This window comes from Natator depressus, chromosome 1 (genome assembly GCF_965152275.1).
Source record: "Natator depressus isolate rNatDep1 chromosome 1, rNatDep2.hap1, whole genome shotgun sequence".
In the NCBI taxonomy this organism is placed as follows: Eukaryota; Metazoa; Chordata; order Testudines; family Cheloniidae; genus Natator; species Natator depressus.
The window spans coordinates 53,841,095-53,859,543 of record NC_134234.1 but is presented as its reverse complement, the minus strand read 5'-3'; the positions used below and the strand labels follow the sequence as shown (position 1 = coordinate 53,859,543).

Sequence of the window (18,449 nt, the reverse complement as noted above, 5' to 3'; positions counted from 1 at the left end):
AGAGGCAGCCAGCTCACCAGCTGTAGCAGTCAACAGCTGATGGGGAGAGAGCAGAGGATGTGTTCCTCACAGCGCCCTGCCTATGGGGCCAGGTGAGGAGGCAAGGGACGGACAGAGAGTGTCACATAGGGCTGCTGGGGGATCACAGACTGGGGATCAGAAGGGCTAGTAGTGGGACCAGCCTGGAGTGGTGGTTGAATGGGAGTGGGGGTGCAGGGACACATGGGGACAGGGAGATGCAGAGACTCATTGTGGGGGATGGCTGAATGGGGGTACAGGCCTACATGGAGAGGGGAGGCAGGGACACATGGGGACGGGGGGGGCTGAGTGGGGGTGCAGGGACACATAGGGATTGGGGGGTGCATGAGGATGGGGGCAGATGTGCCTGACTGACTGGAAAAGGCTAGGGGTCATCCAGGGTCTGTAAGGGGGAGGCTCCTCAACTCCCTAACAATCCCTTCCCCTGCAAAAAACCCTGTTCCATACTTCTCCCACGCACACCCAGCAACCCTTCAGGTTCACTCCCAGGCTCATTCCCAGCAATTACTTCCTCCTCCCTCAACTCCTCCATTACCCCTGACTCCCCCAAGCCTTTGCACTGCTTCTGAGGGGTGTGGGAAATACGTTTCTGTATTGTAGATTAAATAAATTATTACTCATATGCCTAGTAAGGAATCTGTTTGTCAAAAAAACATTTCATTAATCTTTTTTGTTGTCTGTATTGTTACAGACATACTTGTTGACAGGTATTTTTAAATAAATTATCAAAATAATTGTAACTGACATAATTATATTGTGTTATTTTCACAAATAAAATATGCAGAATTTTGCAGAATTTTAATTTTTTGGTGCAGAATTCCCCCAGGTGTAGCATATGTAATCACTTAGGCCTTGGAGACAAGTGATTATATGAGAATTTCAGCTTCCATAACAGACAGACAGACATACATTAAGTTTCTAGCCGTGATCGCTGTGCCAAAAAATTTGAAAACATTAACCCTGACAGCTCAAAAGCCAGAAGACAAATGAAAAGAAACCAACTTTTATTTTAAAAATCTCTGGATTTGTAAGCCAATTTCATGATTTTTGGGGGGGGAGCGGGCACTGTCTCATAGCTTTTGAAGGCTTTAGGTGTACCATTGCATCCCTAGTTCCTTTCTTAAAGAGAAGTTCTATATTTTCTACTCTCCACCCTCTGCTATGGCTCTATGTACTCAGAAAGATAAAACCAGAAAATGAACAGAGATAGACAGCAACATTTTGGGCCTACACTTGCCAGGTATTCCTCACAAAGAAATCCCATGGAAGCAGCTGGGAATTCTATGGGCAGGACAGCTGCTAGATGAGTCCCTGTTAATGGAAGAAAGCAGCTACTGCAAACTAAACATTACTTACCACAATGGAGAAAGGTGCCCCAGGCACAAAATATTGTTTGGTGTTGGACAGGTCTATACTATAAGGAGATTTGACAAACTTCACACTACTGAGTTCTTCCTCCTGGATTTCACCACCTATTAATAGCAAACACCTTTTATGGCCAAAGACATTTTTTACTCCCACACAAATGTTAAAAGGCATCCACAAATGAAGAAAACTAAAGTACAACAGAAGTGAATCGAGCTAAGCCTTCGTTTCCAAAGACTCAAGGCTTAGTTTATAATGGAATATCACTTTTCTTGGCCTTGGATTCCTTAGTATGCTCAGGCTGCTCTTCAGTCATACACATGCAGCCACTCCACATAGCCAATGAAGCTGGGTTGCATTGCCAGTGTGTACCCCTCAGCCTTCCTGATCTCCACCTTCCCCCACACATATACAACCCAGTTTTCCCTTCCCTTCTGAACAGTGTACACCCCCTGCTCACATCCCTCTTGCTGTCCTTGCTGAGGGAATGTGGTGCAGAGAATGGCTTGGGGGGAAGAAAACATTTAGGTTAACAGTAATATTTTTATCATTTATGTGAATTGATAGCAGGCAGGTGATATTTCTTTACTGTTAAAGGTATTACTCAACGTCAAGAGGGTGGACTCTGGCCCTTTGAGAGCTTCATTTTTTACTAGGGGCTTGATTCCACCTCTCTCGCTCCCTTTGAGTAGTTCTTTTCTCGACAATTAGTTCTATTGGGAGTACTCAAAAAAGCAGGCCTTACTCAGCGTGAGTAATGGTGGAAGAATCAGGCCTCAGGTCTCTAACATTCTGGGAGGAGAGTTTTCTTTTCTGGCAAATACTTCTAATACTTTTATGCTTGTTCGATATTTTATTTTGCAGGTTCAAACCTTTATGATAACTTCGCAGTCAGCTGCTGCTCATCCAGCATTATTATTCACTGGTTTTGGCTGGATCTCCTTCTTGCTGCAAAAAAGCTGATACATTCCTAGCCAAAATTCAGTGTGGCTAGCGAGGAGAGAGGGGAAAAAGCCCTTCTATAACATTTGTTTGTCACTTCTGTGCTCTCAGGGTCAGCCCCTGCTGAATAAAGTTCATCAGCTGTGTATGCCATTATATGCACAATGGTGTCCACAATGTTAAGACTCAGACTAAATTATAGCAAGTATAAGCATATATATTATCTAGCTCTCTTTCAATTGTGCTAAGCAGACAATAAAACATGATGGATGAAATCCTGGCCCTATTGAAGTCAATGGGAGTTTTGCCATTGGCTTCCATGGGTATGTCTTCACTGCAGAGTTAACTAAAGAGATCTACACTCCACTTAATTCTCTCATGTCAGCCCAGCATGAGTGAGAGCAGCCACATTGTGAAAAAACACTCAAACTGTTGCATTCACATTGATGCCGTACTCACTTGTGTGCGGCAGTAAGACTGCTGCGGCATATCCCACGGCTCTTAGTGTTGCAGTATGCACAGGTCCTTGGAATATAGCCTTGGGATACCCCTTAGCCCATCTGGCTGCGGGGCCTGATCTAAGGCTTGTTCCAGCACCACAGTCTGTTCTTGTGACTCCGCCCCATGTTCTGCTGTGGTCTACTCCAGTGCCATTGCTACTGGTCTCAAAATCCCTGCTCAGAAGCTTGTCATGTAGGTCTATGGGCTCTGTGCTTGGGACCATGGTGAGTCCCCAATCAGGGGAAGGTAGATGGTGATTTGCTAACCTTTGCCTTGTGGTAGAAGGTCTTTAGATGTTTAATGCACTACCTGCATTGAACAGCAGTCCCATCTTCACTAGCCTCTTTGAGATGTTCTCAGACAAGTGGATATTTGCTCCCAAAATCATGCTCCCTGCTGTGCTCACAGCACTGGTTAACCAGAACTGTGGCGTGCTCCTTTGGCCAGCTAGCAGCACGCTGGGTGTTGACCATAACGTAGAGCTGTTTTGCAGAGTTGGGCTGAGCAGGAAATGGAGAAGGCTGAGTGGAATGAAGAGTTAAACGTTGACTGACAAGTAGCTTCTGGTGCATGGGAGGCAAGTAGGAAGTGACTAGGAAGAAGAGCTGGAACATACAGGACCCAGGAATGTGGTATGGTATTGGAGGACTATCTGAACACAAGCTTGGCTACAGCTGTATCCTCACTGCAAAGTGGACAGTTTGAACCATGCCTTACAGAAAAATGTGGGCTTTAACCCACCCCCCAGCTGTGCAAACAAACATGGGTTCAAGGCTCATATAAGCACATGCTTTAGGATACTGTGTGTGGATGGTGGTGTGAGGGGTGGGCATAAAACAAGGATAAGAACACATGATAAAGCCTGCGGCATAGACATAATGTATGTGGACAACAGTCAAATAAGCACCTGCGTTAATGTGCAGTGAAAAGAAGTTCCATGGACCAAGATTTCACCCAGTGAGAATCGTACTGGGAAAAGATCAATGAAAATGCTGTAGATTACATCAGCAAATGCATAGTTTACTTACTTGCAGTTTCTATAGCTGTAACAGAGACATATAAAAAATGCCCTTCCAAAGCAGTAATGTTCTTTGTTATTTTTTCTTCCAAAGATTTGGTACTTAACGTGACTGTTCCTTTTCCATTTTGTATCTAAAATCAAGATGGAAAAATATTATTCCCTTTGGTGCTTTGAATGGTATTAGATTTAAAGGTTATGTTGCACTTCCAGTAAATTGACTGTAATAGTACAAAGGCCAGTGTTTTAAGGCCATTTGCTATTTCATTTCCACGAATCTCAACAATATTGAACTCAACTGGTATAAAATAACATAGCTCCACTGAACTAATATTTAATATGATTCAATATTCAATCATATACAATAATCATTTCTAGTATGTTGTACTTACTGAAGGCTGTTGTTCCAGGCCTGGGAGAAAGATTTTTTTATCAGTTTCCTCTATTATGCCAAATCGTACATATGCAACACCATCTATCCCTTTTCCATAAGAGTGCCTTTAAAAGGAAAAAGAATGAAGCAACAATAATTATAGTAATATTCACACAGTAGACAGTCTAATGCGTGCTTGCTAATGAACATGAAACGAAAGAGTCCCTTTACCTAGCAATGTGTTAGTATTGTGCCATGGTAACTGAGTATTTAGAACTGAAATACAACTCTAGCAACTAGTGCTAAACATATGATAATCTTTCACAGCTTCATGTACAAAGCTGTAGACATACAAAGTGCACACCTTAGATGCATCACTTAGTCCCTGAGCTAGTCTACACTACAAAGAGTTTAACGATACAGATACACCAGTATAGAGCTACCAGCAGAGCCCCCTGGTGGAGACACAGCATATAATGGCAAAAAGACTCCTTTTGTTGGTATAGCTACATCTACATGGAGAGTGGGGGTTACCAGCATAGCTATGTCAGTCAGAGGTGCCCTTTTTTCACAGTCCTGGCCAACATGGCTCTGCCAGCATAACTTTGTAGTGGAGATCTGGCCTCTGCGCCTCAGTTCCTCATCTGTAAAAAGGGGCCCATAGCACTGCCTGTGAATGATATTGCAACCCCATGCAGTATCTGTGGGGTCACTCTATTCAGTCTGTACGGATTCTGTATCATTGTGTACTACTCCGTGGGGCAGGATTACCACATATTTTACAGGAACCAAAAAACAGTGGGGAGTGATTAAGGTGAGTCATTGAGACTAAACAACCATAGAGATGTACTACCCTGGAGAGTCTCATATATACTGGTTCAGACTGGGTTTTCCAGAGACAAGGAAACAAAGAAAGGGTTTTTAGTACAAAAGGATTAGCTTGAACTCACACAGGGCCTTCTCTCTGAACCTGTGCAAGGATCTCATCTTGAAAAAGGGTTGGAAAGACTTTGGCCTACTTGGGCCCAGAAGACTGATGGGTGACTTCTCGTAAGTTTTGAGCATGCACATTGGAGCTTTTATAATTTTAATACGTTTTCTCTCTAATGCTTTCATCTTAAGAATAAATATCTTGCCTAGAAGTAGCTGTGTGGTAACCTATAACTGCTGGCAATACACTGGTCACAGCCTGAGAGAGAAAGCAAAGCACAGATGCTGGCCTTGAGGCAGACTGGCTTGCTGGGAATATCACAATGTAAGGCAGGAGGCTGTGCAGCCTTAAAACCCTGGTCAGAAGGGAGACACATGCAGATCTTCACACAAAAGAGGTGACGGTGGGAGACAGAAAGTTTAAGTGGGTGCCCTTGAGGGATCACAGACTCACAGACAGGGAATACAGATGCAGTTACCCTGGAACTGTGACCCTGCCAGTGACGGGGTGGACTAGCCCCAAAGGCCCCTGCTGGAGGCCTCAGAGTTCTGCCACACTCATCCCAGCAAAGGAGCAGTGGAGAGGTCCTCCAAGCAGGCTAGAGTGGCTGCAGGGGGGAAGCAGCCAGTCAGGCCCCAGGAGGGCCATATAAATGGAGCTGCAGAACATAGCAGCAGTTAGTTGCTGCTAGAAGCTGGAAAAGAAACAACTGAATGCCTGCCTGGCGGAGGGAACTGTAGCACAACGGATGGCAGGGACTCAGGGGAGCGAGAGGCTTCTGGCTGGCTGCTAGTTCTGAGCCAAAGACAGTTCGCTGGCAGGGACTGGGGGAGCAATGAAGGAGCTCCCGTCTGGCTGTGGACACTTAGTAGGGACTGAGCCTGTGGAGGGCCGCAGGAAGATAGTGTCTCCAGGGAGCAAGCACTGGGGATACAGCCCCATACCAGGGCTGGACTGGTTTAAAGACTGTGGACACACCCAACCAGAGGGGGCACTCGTGAGAGGTGGGTGCCGACCCTGCTACGCTGCTCTACCTCACAGGCGTGTTAAAATTATGAGGTTCTCATATACTACAGTGATGGAGCATATAAGTGCCTAAGATTGATATAGCAAGTAAAGAAACACCAAATTTCTGAGACTCTCTGCATAAAGGATCAACCCTACAGTAACTGCTAATGTAGGACCAGCATTTCCAATTCAGATGACAGATGGCCTAAAAACAGAACCATTTCTCTGAACATCACTGAATTTTCAGGGTTTTGGTAACTGCTCTTGGTTCTGCCAGTCTCCGTTTGAAACCTGTGCATGAGAACATAATGTCTAAGAAACTGTATTAATGCTACTTATTTTTAAATAAATAGCAAACATTGCTCATCTTTTTTCCTCATCATCACTCTTTGCTTATTGGAGGGGACTTAAGGTTGATGTCATTATTCTAAAATTAGAAGTTGGCCCAAATCAAGCCATGAGATCCAAACACCACTGAGCTTTGGGAAAAGTTCAAATTTGGGTCTGAACTAACAGCTGAGGTCCATCTCTGTATAAATCATAAGTTACTGGGCTTTAGAATGTTGCTAACTCTTATATTTGCTGATTTTTCATTTAATTAAAAATAATTATCCCTGGTTGTCTTAGGGACCTGTTGATCTAGCAACCCAGAAATAAATTCTCTCTCATCTTCATCTCTTCTATAGCTCATAAAGAAAGGCACAAAGCCCTGTTTCTTTCTTTATCAGACTGCATTTCATTAGCACAGAAGCAGCATTTCACAGCAATGTTTCAAGAAAGAAGAGACTGAGAGAAAGGACCAGAATATGGAAGATTGAAGGAGAAATGCTTGAGAAAAACCAGAGCCTGCTCCCACTAAAGTTAGTGGAAAGTCTCCAACTCATTTCTATTATACAGGATCAGATGTTAGATGACCTGCAGCATGTACACAGAAACAAGAATTATGAGACGTATATGATAGATATATGATCCATAACAATGTAAAAAATCAATATCTGTCTATTTAGGTACCTATGTGGCCCTCATCAACCTAGTATCTAAGCATCTAAACTAGAAAACAAACATTTTAAAAAAAGATTTGGTTATTTAAATGGTCAAATTAAGCAACGTACAATTATTAATTCTGTCAAGACACTGAAACCAGTGCATTTTGACGTCTCATATAGCTTGAAAGCATTCAGTCTTCAAACTTGGGACCCCAAAAGATGCATTTGCCAACAATTGAACTGCCTCTCCTGTCTTATGGATTAATTTAATTATTAATTACAAGGATTGGAGGAAATGACAGAGTTCACTTTTTCTTATCCCCAAGCCTCATAAAAAAGACACCATTAAAATATACTTACGTTGCATAAATATCAAATGTAAAGGTCTTGTTCCAAACATGGTAGTATGGCTCTAATGGGATAAGTTTGACTTCAAAAGATGGAAGCTCTGCACAAAAAGAACACACAAAAATAAAGATCACGTCTAAAAAAGTTCACATTTCAAATGTGCCTTCAACTCCTGAGAGTTTGTAATGCACAAGGCTTTGGAAAAATTGGCAGCTCTTTGTTCCTGTACTGAGAGGTGTGCAGAGAAAGTTGAAGTCTCCATTTAAGCTTTAGGCAAAGGCAGAGCAGTCGTTGATAGCCCTCTTGCTAACCAATAGTTGGAGCTATATTACAATGGCATAGAGACAGATAGACTCTGGACAGGAGCCTGATCTCACAAATACTGATTTATATCCACTGAAGTCAATGATATTTCACATGTGTAAAATATATGTGAGATCAGAATCAGGCCTGCTGGCTGAGTGATACCCTTAGAGTCAGCTGTTCCTCACCAAAGTACATTCATTATAAAATGCTCCAGTTCACTAAGGGTCAGATCATGATTGGCCCCTACATGGGTGCCTAGGCATGAGAGGGTGCAAATTCTTCCCAATTCAAGCACCTTGCATATGGATTGTCTCAGCCAAGTGTCGAGACTGTTTCTCCGTGCATCAATTTGAGCCCAAGGCACTCTAGAAGGGGTAGAGCCATTACCCTGCTACCTCCCATCACTGCCCCCCAACACACACACATACACACTGCACTGGCCCACACAGCAATTCAGACACACTGGGGTGAGTAACCATCATCATCTTAATGGATGGTGGAGATTGCGTGCTACCATATGCACCAGGGAACTCAGCGAGACATTACACCTCCTTGAGGTATAATCCCACAAAGTGCTGCTTGAAGAAAGGTTAACACCACCTCCTACTTGGGTCACTGCCTATCATGCCCATTTGGCCCTCAGTTATCTAGAAGATCTAATATCTAAGGTCAACCAGATACTTCGCTGAGATGTAGTCAGAACTTCAAGTACTCATACTCCAAATTAAACATTAGCTTACCATAATTTTTAACTTCAAATTCAGCTGAACTATTGGACATCTCATACTCATCAAACCAGGCCAGGATTTTCCAGTTTCCAGGACTAGTGTTCAGATTAAATAGAAAGGGGAAAGTTTCTTTTACTCAATAGATTTTCAAAGCAATTTAAACATATTTAATGTATTGCTAAATAGAATAAGGGAAAAAAAACAAACCCCAGCAGTTGAAACCAAACACCAGTCTCTGCTTCCTTCCTTTGTTTTCACCCCCTAACAATGAATTTCCTTCATTTTACTTTCCCTTTACTGCTGGGTAGCCCATAAATGTCTCTCTGAAGCATTGCAGTCTGGATTGAAATAGACACTTTGGAGAGCATGAGGAACAAGCCAATAAATTACCATGTCGCAAACTATGTGGAACACAGATTACCCGCTAAAAAGCTATATGAAGAAGACAGTCACAATATATTCGCAAGAGGCAATCTTCATGCTATGAGCTCTAAATAATTCAGCATAGCATTTAAGCACCTTTAACTTTAAGCACATGCTTAAGTCTCATTGAAGTCAATGGGATTCAAGCATGTACTAAACAAATGCTTAAACATAAGTGCTGTACTAAAGAGGGACAGATTTAAGCACATGATTACAATTAAGCAGTTTGCTGAACTGGGGCCTTAATAATTTGGAATACAGATAGCAGCACCATATAAGCACTAAGCGGTTGAGCTGGCTCTTGTAAGGATCAAGGTGTCTTCCACAAGGATCTCAGGGCCACACATGACTGGGCCATCATTTCCTGCCATTTTCTAAAAGGATGCCATAGCTGTGCTTGAATGTAATCAAAGCAGAAACGTCTCCTTCACCCATTACAGGACTGTAGCGCCCCACTCTGTGTCCCCAGGGTGAGGAACCTTTACCCATCTTGTTTTTAAGGTTTATCTTTTTAGAATGTGTTTCATGTTTTCCAGCAGTAGGGGGAGCCATGGCTGGGCATGTACAGACATGCTGTGTATGTGCATGTGACAGAGTGCATGAGTAGCCGAGGCTATATATGGGTGTGTTAAGAGCTTCTCCGTGTGCTGTGTGATGGAGGCATGACAGACTCTAGACAGAGAAAAGGGTTCATTTGCCTGTAGCTGATATGCCCCGCTAGACCCAGCAGGGAGTGAGAGTTTCCTTCCTTGCTGTAATTGTAGCCTACAAGCACATATTGAGATCCTACTGTAGTTTTCAATAAATGGTTAAAATCCACTTGATCTTGTCTGAATTTCACGGGGGAAAGGGCAGTTTGTAACACACCGTCCTATATTCCGCTTCTTCTCTAACAAAGGATGACAAAACTAAACAATACTTGGTGAGAAATGGAAAATTGTTCCCAAAATAGACTGTGTGTCTCTCTAGCCACTTTTAGTTTGAAGACATTTCTGATGCTCCTAAATAAAATAGTAGTAATTTTGATATGTTGAAACATTGAAGATTATGCCACAGTAACTTACTCTGCAATGTCAGGTATCACAAAATGTCCACTGGTCATTGGTTTTGTCTGCAACGCTGATTTTTTAACCACCATTCCTTTTGAATTCTATCGAGGAAAAAACAAAAACAAAGATACAGCTCATACCCGCAGAATGAAACATTTGTGTCATGAGCTGAAGGTTGCATCTAGATCCTGGGGAGGGGAAAAAGCAAGATTGCTCTAATTTTTCCTTTCTTTAGGATTCCACTTTTCTGCCCTACCTCCATACTCCACTTTAGACCGAGAAGGACTATATCAGATTCTCTTCATAGCCCGTATACATGACTCCTCCTCTGACTGGAAGAATTACTGCTAAGTGACACAGTAAATTGCCCTGACAGTCCTCCCTGACCTTTCTGACCTAGGAAGGAAGGAAGAAATTGGACCCAAGGTTCCAACATGATGGTGCACAGAACTAGTCGTAGGTGACCCAAACAGCCATATGCTGCATGTCTTAATATAATTATTGTTCTTTACCTTATATTTAAGGATATACTTTTAAACAATCCCCCTCATGAGACCTGGATGGGAAACTAACAGAGCCGTTCTCATCTACTTACAGGTTCAAGTCTGAACCAATCTGGTAATACTAGGGCTGTCGAGCGATGAAAAACAATTAATCACAATGTAAAATTTTAGACCCTGCAAGTCCACTCAGTTCTACTTCTTGTTCAGCCAATCACTCAGACAAACAAGTTAGTTTACATTTGCAGGAGATAATGCTGCCTGCTTCTTGTTTACAATGTCACTTGAAAGTGAGAACAGGCGTTCTCATGGCACTGTTGTAACGGCGTCGCAAGGTATTTATATGCCACATGCGCTAAAGATTCATATGTCCCTTCATGCTTCAACCACCATGCCAGGGGACATGTGTCCATGCTGATGACGGGTTATGCTCTATAACAATCCAAAGCACTGCGGACCGATGCATGTTCATTTTCATCATCTCAGTCAGATGCCACCAGCAGAAGGTTGATTTTCTTTTTTTGGTGATTCAGGTTCTGTAGTTTCCGCATCAGAGTGTTGCTCTTTTAAGACTTCTGAAAGCACACTCCATACCTTATCCCTCTCAGATTTTGGAAGGCACTTCAGATTCTTAAATCTTGGGTCGAGTGCTGTAGCTATCTTTAGAAATTTCACATTGGTACCGTCTTTGAGTTTTGTCAAATTTGCAGTGAAAGTGTTCTTAATATGAACATGTGCTGGGTCATCATCGAAGACAGCTATACCATGAAATATATGGCAGAATGTGGGTAAAACAGAGCAGGGGACATACAATTCTCCCTAAGGAGTTCAGTCACAAATTTAATTAACACATTATTTATTTAACGAGCATCATCAACATGGAAACATGTCCTCTGGAATGGTGGCCGAAGCACGAAGGGGTATACGAATGTTTAGCATATCTGGCACGTAAATACTTTGCAATGCTGGCTACAAAAGTGCCATGCAAATGCCTGTTCTCACTTTCTGGTGACACTGTAAATAAGAAGAGGGCAGCATTATCTCCTGTAAGTGTAAACAAACTTGTTTGCCTTAGCGACTGGCTGAACAAGAAGTAGGACTGAGTGGACTTGTAGGCTCTGAAGTTTTATATTGTTTTGTTTTTGAGTGCAGTTATGTAACAAAAAAAATCTACATATGTAAATTGCACTTTCACAACAACAAGATTGCACTACAGTACTTGTCTGAGGTGAACTGAAAAGTACTATTTCTTCTGTTTATCATTTTTACAGTGCAAATATTTATAATAAAAATAATATACACTTTGATTTCAATTACAACACAGAATACAATATATATGAAAATGTAGAAAAACATCCAAAATATTTAATAAATTTCAATTGGTATTCTATTGTCTAACAGTGTGATTAAAACTGCAATTAATCATGATTTCTTTTTAATCGTGATTAATTTTTTTTTAGTTAATTGCGTGAGTTAACTGTGATTAATTGACAGCCCTAATAATGACTGAAAGTTGTCACCACTGGATAGCTATCCAATGGCCACATGGAATAAATTGATGGTCTCTATTCAGTTCTTAATGGACAAATGCCCACGCCACAAAAACACATCCGTTACCTGGAACTCTTGATGGAGGTCTCAGAAGCCACCTCTGCCCTAGAAAATTTTTTAACCAGATTCTCACAACTGTGAACAAAAGTGCAGCTGCGTCCTCAAAAGCCATCATTGGAACCAATCTCACTCTTGAACTTCCTGGAAAACTACCTACCACAGTTTAAATACTCACTAGTACAATGACTTGAATCTTCTCATTTGCAGGTTTCATTGCAGTATCCAAGGTGAAGATCCTGTACTTGACTATATAACAAAAATGGTAAAGTTGAGGATTTCATTTTACCTTTCTAAAATACACATTCTAGTTCTAGTTTCATGTTGTTAACTGAGTCAATCAATTCAGGAAGGCAAATCAAATAATCAGAAACATAATAAAAAAAACTACCACTGTCTTTTTTAGGTTATACTGTATGACGCAAGATAAATATGAACAAATGTGTTTGCTGCTTTAAGAATATCTCTTATAAAGATAGAGTAAGTCTGGTCCCATTACAGTATCATTACAGACACTTATCCATTGCAGCTCAAATGTGTATAATGTTGAGCTTCCTGTTTTATCACTTAATCCAATCTCATATTTTGTCACTTCACAATCACTAAAAGGGGACATATTGCGTGTCACAAAGCTCTGTGAGGGTGTTCCCCCTGCATTTTAATATTTTTCGGGTGAAAGTCATTGTTGTGTGCTTGAAGAGGAAGTTCCATATTTTACTTGGGCCCGGGGTGAATGTCTAAGGGCTAGGAGAGGGAACCAAAAAATTCTTTATCCTTTTGTGCTATTACACAGAGCTAAGTCACAATGCAGCAGGCTAGCATCTACATAAATACAAGTGCCTAGAGTCTGCTGCAGCTGCTGGACGCACAAAGGGGTGAGGGGAGTAGTGAGGTTTTTGCCACAAAGTGAAGAATTTGCGATTAATTTTTTCCCTAAGAGCAACCACATGATACACAGCTTTTTTAACCTCTGAAAGGTGGTACTATTTTTTTAACCTTTTGTGTTAGGTGTGTATATAGGTTTATCTGTCTGAATAAAAATGTAGCCCTTCTTGGAAGACAGGAGGATGCGAGTGTGCTGAGCATGTTCCTTAAAAAGCTCCTTGCTTTCAGTGACTAGCAGAACATACGGTTTTCGTCTTTTCTTGAACATATCTTCAGGCATCAAATCAGGCTTGACCTGAATATAATGGAAGAACAGTGTTAGATCCTCACGTGGTGTTATTCAGTGTAGCTCTACTGAATTCCAAGGAGCTATGCCAACTTAGAGCAGCTGAGAATCTGGCCTAAGAAGTTTATCCGATTGAAGTATCCATGAAATAGCTGAAGAGTTGATACCATTTGTATGGCTCATATCATTTTTATACAGATGGTACTCAAATTTATTTCTATTTTGGGACTATTATTTCTTTGGCATTAGAAATGCAATTCACTCCCTAATTTTCTGCCATGGAACTATGGAAAAGTAAAACACCTTCTTTCAACTTAAATATAACTAAAATCTAATTACTTTTTATCCTAAATACATATTACATTCTTGTGACCATGCCATTTGGTAGCTGTAATATTACCCCATATTCCCTTATTTATTCGACGTTTGGGCATGTGATTAGAGTCTTATCTGATGCATATTAATAAGGGCTACCAAATGTCCTGCCCAGAAAGGAGCTCAAACCAAAGCTGCAGGTCTGAACTTTAGGGATATTCAGATCAATTCTGAATTTTGCAGCTTATCCCTGTCTCCACAATGAGCCAAAACAAAACCCCAGATCTCAACTCTCCTGAACTTTAAGGACTCATTTCAACAGCCATTAACAGTAAGCAGGCTTTGGGGTGCAATGTAGCAGCTCCTTACCAGCTCACAGCAATAGCATACATTTTTAGATTAGAAGACCATACATTCTAAGGGCTAGGATGTACTTTCCCCTAGGTATGGAAAGTGCCTATCACACTCGGGGTGCTACCACAGTCTTAGGCCTGGTCTACACTAGAAAATTAGGTCAGTATAACCATGTTGCTCAGAGGTCTGCAAGATCCACACCCCTGAGTGATGGAGTTAAAACATGTAGACAGTGCTAGGTGAATGGAAAAATTCTTCTGTCAATTTAGCTACCGTCTCTTGGGGAGGTGGATTACCTATGCTGATGGAAGAATCTCTCCCATTGGCATAGGTGGTGTCTACATTAAAGCACTACAGCAGTGCAACTGCAGGGTGCAGCTATGCTGCGTAGTGTTTTAAGTCTAGACAAGCCCTCAATAATAAAATTGAAGAAGACCACTTTATCTAAACGGAACTGTGAAGTGACTTTGCCAAGGCACCAGGGCCAATATTCCATTCCCCATTCTCACGAAAAAGTCACTAAATCTTTATTAATGAAAAGTGATCAGGAACTTGGGTCTACCTACCGCATAGAAGTTAGCACCTATCATCACAAAGAGCACACTGAAACCATGCTGGGGCACTTCTTTAGTAGTATAGACTCAGAAAACAGAGTGTCACCATCTGAACCCGCAATATCACTCCAAACAGAGCTTAAGTTTTCCTATCCGAGCTTTGACCCCGTCTAGTCAGTGATCTCACAAAGTCCCAGCTCATGATGATATGTCTGCAGACAGCTTTTTAAGTGACAGCTTTTGGTTACTAGCATGATTGTTGACTCACCATAATTTTTTTCATTTCCTGATAGTTGTTCTCTTTGTTGAGGGTAAAGACAGTGATGTCTGATAGTAGCTCATTTTTTATCTCATCCTTGAAATATGCTGTAACTTTGACAGAGCTCTGTGCTCCATGTACTTGAACGGTTATTGTCTCATGTTCTCCCACACGTACCAGATTTGGTGCAGTAATAAGAAATCTAAAACCAGATAGAATAGACTATTTACTGACTTATGTGGATTTTTTTTAAAACCGATACTAAAAAAGCACCCATCCAGTGCAAACTTTTCAAAAGACACTTAAATAAACAGATCTCAATTCCCACAGATCAAACCAACCCTGCAGCTAGCAAGAGATGTCAAGAGTAACAAGAAGGGTTTCTTCAGGTATGTTGGCAACAAGAAGAAAGCCAAGGAAAGTGTGGGCCCCTTACTGAATGAGGGAGGCAACCTAGTGACAGAGGATGTGGAAAAAGCTAATGTACTCAATGCTTTTTTTGCCTCTGTTTTCACTAACAAGGTCAGCTCCCAGACTGCTGCGCTGGGCATCACAGAATGGGGAAGAGATGGCCAGCCCTCTGTGGAGATAGAGGTGGTTAGGGACTATTTAGAAAAGCTGGACGTGCACAAGTCCATGGGGCCGGACGAGTTACATCCGAGAGTGCTGAAGGAATTGGCGGCTGTGATTGCAGAGCCCTTGGCCATTATCTTTGAAAACTCGTGGCGAACGGGGGAAGTCCCGGATGACTGGAAAAAGGCTAATGTAGTGCCAATCTTTAAAAAAGGGAAGAAGGAGGATCCTGGGAACTACAGGCCAGTCAGCCTCACCTCAGTCCCTGGAAAAATCATGGAGCAGGTCCTCAAAGAATCAATCCTGAAGCACTTACATGAGAGGAAAGTGATCAGGAACAGTCAGCATGGATTCACCAAGGGAAGGTCATGCCTGACTAATCTAATCGCCTTTTATGATGAGATTACTGGTTCTGTGGATGAAGGGAAAGCAGTGGATGTATTGTTTCTTGACTTTAGCAAAGCTTTTGACACGGTCTCCCACAGTATTCTTGTCAGCAAGTTAAGGAAGTATGGGCTGGATGAATGCACTATAAGGTGGGTAGAAAGCTGGCTAGATTGTCGGGCTCAACGGGTAGTGATCAATGGCTCCATGTCTAGTTGGCAGCCGGTGTCAAGTGGAGTGCCCCAGGGGTCGGTCCTGGGGCCGGTTTTGTTCAATATCTTCATAAATGATCTGGAGGATGGTGTGGATTGCACTCTCAGCAAATTTGCAGATGATACTAAACTGGGAGGAGTGGTAGATACGCTGGAGGGTAGGGATAGGATACAGAAGGACCTAGACAAATTGGAGGATTGGGCCAAAAGAAATCTGATGAGGTTCAATAAGGATAAGTGCAGGGTCCTGCACTTAGGATGGAAGAATCCAATGCACCGCTACAGACTAGGGACCGAATGGCTAGGCAGCAGTTCTGCGGAAAAGGACCTAGGGGTGACAGTGGACGAGAAGCTGGATATGAGTCAACAGTGTGCCCTTGTTGCCAAGAAGGCCAATGGCATTTTGGGATGTATAAGTAGGGGCATAGCGAGCAGATCGAGGGACGTGATCGTTCCCCTCTATTCGACACTGGTGAGGCCTCATCTGGAGTACTGTGTCCAGTTTTGGGCCCCACACTACAAGAAGGATGTGGATAAATTGGAGAGAGTCCAGCGAAGGGCAACAAAAATGATTAGGGGTCTAGAGCACATGACTTATGAAGAGAGGCTGAGGGAGCTGGGATTGTTTAGTCTGCAGAAGAGAAGAATGAGGGGGGATTTGATAGCTGCTTTTAACTACCTGAAAGGGGGTTCCAAAGAGGATAGCCCTAGACTGTTCTCAATGGTAGCAGATGACAGAACGAGGAGTAATGGTCTCAAGTTGCAATGGGGGAGGTTTAGATTGGATATTAGGAAAAACTTTTTCACTAAGAGGGTGGTGAAACACTGGAATGCGTTACCTAGGGAGGTGGTAGAATCTCCTTCCTTAGAGGTTTTTAAGGTCAGGCTTGACAAAGCCCTGGCTGGGATGATTTAACTGGGAATTGGTCCTGCTTCAAGCAGGGGGTTGGACTAGATGACCTTCTGGGGTCCCTTCCAACCCTGATATTCTATGATTCTATGATTCTAACCCAGCGACGACATAAATACAACAGAAATCCATCAACCCCTTCCTCACAGTTCTCAGCCACCCTGAATCACCACACCAGCCCTACCCCAAATTCATCTCACATGCAAAGGGGGAAAGGGTGGACCTTGTAGACTAATAATGACTACCAATGCACAGTTTAATAGAGAGCAAGATTAGACAGGCTCCCGCCTACATATCTGGAAGGAATACCAGGCAGTACATTAATAACACTGTATAAATATGTGTATTTTATACTTGAAAACATGTATCTTCAACTGATGGTACCAATACCTGCCCTATACTATCCATTCTGCCAAATGCTTCCATATGTCAACAGGTATCACTTCCATCTTATATATGTTGAGTTATAGATCATCTTCATCCAGATGCCTATGTCCCTAAAATACTAGCACTACAAGACTATAGAATCTGGGTTTCATGAGAAGGAGATAGGGAGCTGAGTGTCAGCCAGCTATGCTTTCTGTCCCATGGCATTTATCATTAAGCAGAAAATTAATAAGCAATATACTTACGATGGCACTTGTTCTGCATTGCACAAGAATGCACAAATGCCCAGCACAAATACCAGCCTTTCCATCAAAAACCTCTGCAACATAAATTTCCTTGCTGCAAAAAAGATCTATCAGAAGAACATTAACAACCTCCCTTTGAGATGGTGGTGGTTGGAACGGGGCTGACCACAGACTACATCAGTTATCAGTCTCTATCCCAGGGTTACTCATTAATAACCCTCAATATTATGCAATCAATACTGACTGAAGGTTCCTGAGATGTAAAAACATAGCCCGGGGATGCGCATTCTAGACCTAATCAAGACTTTGCATGTTATTATTCAGCCTCTGTTGCCCACATTCTTTGCATCTGCAATATTTTCAAATGTTAGTCATTTAAAATAATGTGGAGGGAAGTTCTCATAATATGTTGCCTACTTTAATAGTGTAAGTTCTGAAAATGCAATCCTTAAAACCAGTTTCATGAAAAGGTGGCATGACAAAAACGATTGCAATACGCCAATTCTTCATTCTGAGTGGGGAATAAAACAAACAGTGCTTTTTTCTATCTGACTGTAACTTTGTTCTAGTAAGAAAGTTTCTTTCCAGTGCGTTTAAATACTGATTGAATTTAGTGATTATGAAAACATGAGAAACAGCCAAGTATAACATGGGCATCACTCAGCAAAGTTCAAAATGGAACTCCTCCAATGCAACTCTGTCCTGGCCTGCAGTACTCAAACTATCACTCTGGACTTTTCCTGAGCAAAGCCTGAGGGTTGCATTGAACCATACCAGATTATGTGCTGGGTTTGTGATGTGAACAAATGTTTACTGCAGGCACAAATTAAAGACATCCATTCAGTTGGACCTGGTCACACTTTACGGATGTCCTGGAGGCCCACATCCTCTTTTCTCTCATCTTGTTTTAGTCTCTTTTCTCCAAAATCTGGTCAATTGTTATAAGGGCACAGTTCAATT

The 18,449-nt window shown here is 42.1% G+C and overlaps 1 protein-coding gene across 1 annotated transcript in view; it reads right to left on the bottom strand.

Annotated features, from left to right (window-relative positions):
• The window catches only part of LOC141981972 (complement C4-like), a 93,047-nt gene extending 75,493 nt beyond the window's left edge, over positions 1 to 17,554 (bottom strand). The window contains exons 1-10 of the mRNA XM_074943589.1: positions 17,490 to 17,554; positions 14,788 to 14,980; positions 13,122 to 13,305; positions 12,304 to 12,374; positions 10,033 to 10,118; positions 8,558 to 8,640; positions 7,524 to 7,611; positions 4,258 to 4,363; positions 3,876 to 3,999; positions 1,396 to 1,511 (exon numbers count right to left, since the gene is read on the bottom strand). Of these exons, the coding sequence (XP_074799690.1) occupies positions 1,396 to 1,511; positions 3,876 to 3,999; positions 4,258 to 4,363; positions 7,524 to 7,611; positions 8,558 to 8,640; positions 10,033 to 10,118; positions 12,304 to 12,374; positions 13,122 to 13,305; positions 14,788 to 14,980; positions 17,490 to 17,554 (1,116 nt within the window). The remainder of the gene's footprint in view (positions 1 to 1,395; positions 1,512 to 3,875; positions 4,000 to 4,257; positions 4,364 to 7,523; positions 7,612 to 8,557; positions 8,641 to 10,032; positions 10,119 to 12,303; positions 12,375 to 13,121; positions 13,306 to 14,787; positions 14,981 to 17,489) is intronic.
• Positions 17,555 to 18,449: the final 895 nt, after the last annotated feature.